We start from the raw sequence: 4,120 nt of genomic DNA, 5'->3' as shown, positions 1-4,120 counted from the left end.
TGAAACGCATGGCTTGATACCTCCAGTTCCGAGAGCTATAAGAGCCAGTGCAATAAAGAGGAAACCTGCTTGGTTGTCGGTTGCTTTTATGCAGGGCCTGACCATGCATTTTGGCGGTCGCAGGCTGTCAATGGAGGCTGATAGAGCCAGCAAAACCATTCCCTGAGGGGGGAAAAATGGACGTGAGCCTTTATGTTACATGGTCCAACTCTGAGCAGATCCAAGATGGGCCAACCAGAGCAGATTCAGTTGTAGCCATATGAAAATACCAATGGAAATTCTAACTTACAACTGCATATATGCAAGAAAAGACGATGATGGTCAAGAATCGACCCAGATAAGCATCGGCAAGAAATGCTCCGAGTAGAGTTAGAACATAAGCAGCTCCGATCCAATCAGTCACATGAGTTGCAGCAGATGGAAGCGATTGGTGCATTTCGAAAACCAAATAAGCCACCATGTTCACTGCTATTGCAAAGAAGGCCAATCTCTCGGCAACCTCATTAACTTGAATTCAAAGAAACAAAAAACAAAAACAAACCCTTAAATCAGTGACCAGTACCATGCTAGTCAACAAAAAACTGCCATAGGAGCGAGTTTTAGTCAGTACATATGATAAATGGAGATGCCTTCCATCCTCCAGTGGTTTGCTTATCCGCAATTTTTCCTCTAATATCCACGCATCCATTGCTAACCAACATGGTTGCTGGTTCATTTCCCTCCTGCAAAACATTAACCAAAATGAATATATCTATGTGTGGCATTCACACACACTTCTGTGTAACAATACATTAATATTACCTTCTGCTTTAGCTCCTCAACAAAATTTTCCATGGATGGCTGTATAAAGGACTTCTCAAATGGGGTGCCACCAGGTTCCATTATTTCCGATGTTGAAACTCTTGGTTCGGTTCCGGTTTCTGGTGGGAGTTTTCTAAATGAGTTGTTATATAAATAAGAGATCAATTTACCTACCAAAAAATAAAAACCTTAAACATCTGTGTATTACTTGTCATGTAGTTTGACCGGCTTGCTTTGACGTTTACTGGGTTTGTGCTTGAAGCTATGGGGTAGATGATGGTTTCTAGCCGGCAATAGGGATAATTGGTCTTTTTTATTTGTAGAAAGCCTGCAACTTCCAAATGGAGTTGTACTGGAGAGCCACAGGCTGAATTAATGCTTAGATGCTGGCTATGATTTTGTTGTTTATTTGATCAAATCTGGTAATGAATGAGTCATTCGAAACGGCTGCCTTTCCTTTTCTGTTGATAAAGGGTAATACGCAAAGTGGAGAAGAGAAAAGTCTCAATCGTATATCAATAGTATATTAATAGGTGAGAGTACATCTTGTTTTATACAAAAATTTATGAATAAGTTTTCTATTAGAAATAAACTACCTAGTAGTTATCTTTATCTATCTAATTTTCCAAGAGTTAATATTATATTAAACTACTAACTAGAATATAGGATGGACTTATCGCATAACCTACACTCTCCCTCAAGTTAGGGAGTAAATGTTGAAAAGACTTAACTTGAATGTAATCTCATAAAAGGTAAATCTTGGTAGTGTCTTGGTGAGAATATCCGTTAACTGATTCTTCATTGAAACATAGTTGAGCTTTACCTATCCACCATTCACCTTTTAAGAGATGAAATGTTGATCTCCACAAGTTTCGTTCGGTCATGATGAACTGGATTCTTTGCAATACTTGTTGCAGATTTACTGTCACTATGAAATTCAAAACACTTGTTGGCACACAACTCCAACTCAGTTAATAGTCTTTGTAACCAAATTCCTTCGCAAATTCCTAGTGTCATTGCTCTAAACTTTTCTTATGCACTACTTCGAGATACCACAGCTTGTCCTGGTTGTAGATCTCCTATCCGTTAATTCACCTGTCCTGCTTGAATCTGAGAAAATTCTTACTGTTTTATCATCACTCTTTCTGAATATTAACACATGTCCTGGTATCATCTTCAAGTATCTTAGAATTCTATTCACAACCTCTAAATGTTCTTCATCAGATTATTTATATATTGGCTCACTATACTAACAGGGAACGCAATATCAAGTCTAGTAAGTGGTAAATAAATTAATTTACCTACTAGCCTTTGATATTGTTCTTGTTCACGAGATTTCCCAATTCTTCTCTCCTTATCTTAAGATTTACTTCCATGGGAGTTTCTGTCGGCTTGCATCCCTTTATTCCAGTTTCTAATAGTAGATCAAAGATATATTTCCTTTGATTGATCACTATTTCTTCTTTCGACCTTGCAACCTCCATGCCTAAAAAATATCATAAAGTACCCAACTCTTTGGTTTCAAATTCCTTTGCCAGTAGCTTTTTCAGTATTTCTATCTCCATACAATCATCACCTGTTAGAATGATATCATCCACATAGAAAATCAAAATTGCATTTTTTTGTTTGAAACTGCTTTGACAAATAAAGTGTGAACTGATTAACATTGCTTGTAACCATCCTGAATAATCACCTTTGTAAATCTGTCTAACCAGACTCTTGGAGATTGCTTAAGTCCATACAAAGACTTTAGTAATCTACATGTTTTTCATGTATTACTCTACACACCCAGTGGAATTAGCATATATACTTCCTTCTCCAATTTTTCGTTTAGAAATGCATTTTTTATGTCCAACTGATGAAGCACCCAGTTCTCATTGACCACCATTGACAATAACACACTCACAATGTTTAGTTTTTCTATCGGAGCAAACATTTCTTGATAATCAACTCCATGACAGGGTTGTCGAAGTCCTAGAAAAAAATTGATTTTTACTAAACTAACTTGTAGTAATAGTGAGATCAAGTCGAATCCTAAGAGAGCTGAAATTAGAATCTTAATGTTTAAGCAATAAAAGTAAATTGGGGGTTTTGGTTTATTGAACTAAAATCAAGAAACAAAATCAATTCTTACTGAACTTCCAATTCAAAGGTGTGTACTTCATCCGAATGTAATTTTGATCATAGGCTAAAAGATCAATTTTTAACATCCAAATAATTAGTCACTTTCTCGGAACCGTAACATATATGGTTCCCCTTTTATAATTGATAAGCCCACTCATTTGCATCAAGCATTCAAATCAAATCTTACCATTAATGATATCAGTAAGAATTATGGAAACGACTAAACAAAAATCAATTAATTTCGTACCTTTATTTCCCTGAAGACTATCATACGCGATCCGAAGCTCAAAAAATAAACTGTAATAAACATAAATCATAAGACTTACCCTTACCTACTTATGTCAATCGTTCATGACCATTACGTATCACAAACTTATGAATAGTAATAGAAAACTCAATATCGAATTAAGGCGTTAATTTAATCAATATCAAGAATTCATAAAAATAAGAACAAGAAATAAAGATTACTTGGATTAAAGGAGAAAAACTAGTTTAGCACAAGCCTCACAAAATTACAACAAAATTGTTTCACCCTTGAATCAGAAATAAAAGCTTAGTCACTCATGGTGGAATGTAAATAAGAGAGAGAAAAAGTTGTTCTGTCAAAAGATGATATCCTAAAAGATGGCTAAGAGGCTCTTTATATAGAGAGCCAAAACCTTAAAATAAAATAAATGAGTATAATTCAAATAAGGAAAATTAGAATAAAGGAAAATGAAAATAAATAAAGTCCTAAATGAAAAGAGATTGATTCTTGGTCATATACTTTCAAAATAATGGAAACATCCATAAAGGTGAGCTTTATCCTAAATTTGACTCCAAAAGTTCAGATTCTTCTTATGAGAAAGTGGTCGAGTATCAATCATAAGGCGTGATAATGCCTTGTCGGAGATGGTCTTCTGCTTAGTTCCACATTCTTCCAAAAGACTTGATTTTCACATAAAAGGCTAAAAACATGTTTTTAAGCTGATTTTCACCATTCCATCCATATTTCACCTCCTAAATCAAAACAAACATAATTTCCACAATTAAGCTCAACTTCTAACAAGAATATGAAGGAATTAGTCATAAAAAGATGTATATAATTATAACATATCACTCCAAAAGATTGAGTAAATCATTTCGCCACTAATCTCGCCCTGTATCTTTCAATGCTACTATCAACTTTGTATTTCACCATGAATACACATTTGCA

At 34.9% G+C, this 4,120-nt stretch overlaps 1 protein-coding gene across 1 annotated transcript; it reads right to left on the bottom strand.

The window, feature by feature from the left end:
- Positions 1-6: 6 nt before the first annotated feature.
- On the bottom strand, positions 7-893 carry LOC120205019 (protein NRT1/ PTR FAMILY 8.4-like; the record flags this gene model as incomplete). Its single annotated transcript, XM_039204973.1, has 3 exons — positions 611-893; positions 290-507; positions 7-162 (listed from the first exon to the last, which is right to left on the bottom strand). Coding segments are annotated over exons 1-3 (528 nt in total), but the record flags the coding sequence as incomplete, so codon positions are not given.
- Positions 894-4,120: the final 3,227 nt, after the last annotated feature.

Source organism: Hibiscus syriacus, unplaced genomic scaffold, assembly GCF_006381635.1.
Source record: "Hibiscus syriacus cultivar Baekdansim isolate YM2019G1 unplaced genomic scaffold, ASM638163v2 tig00012036_pilon, whole genome shotgun sequence".
Taxonomy (NCBI): Eukaryota; Viridiplantae; Streptophyta; class Magnoliopsida; order Malvales; family Malvaceae; genus Hibiscus; species Hibiscus syriacus.
The sequence above is the reverse complement of the archived record's forward strand: the minus strand, read 5'-3'. Positions and strand labels throughout refer to the sequence as shown.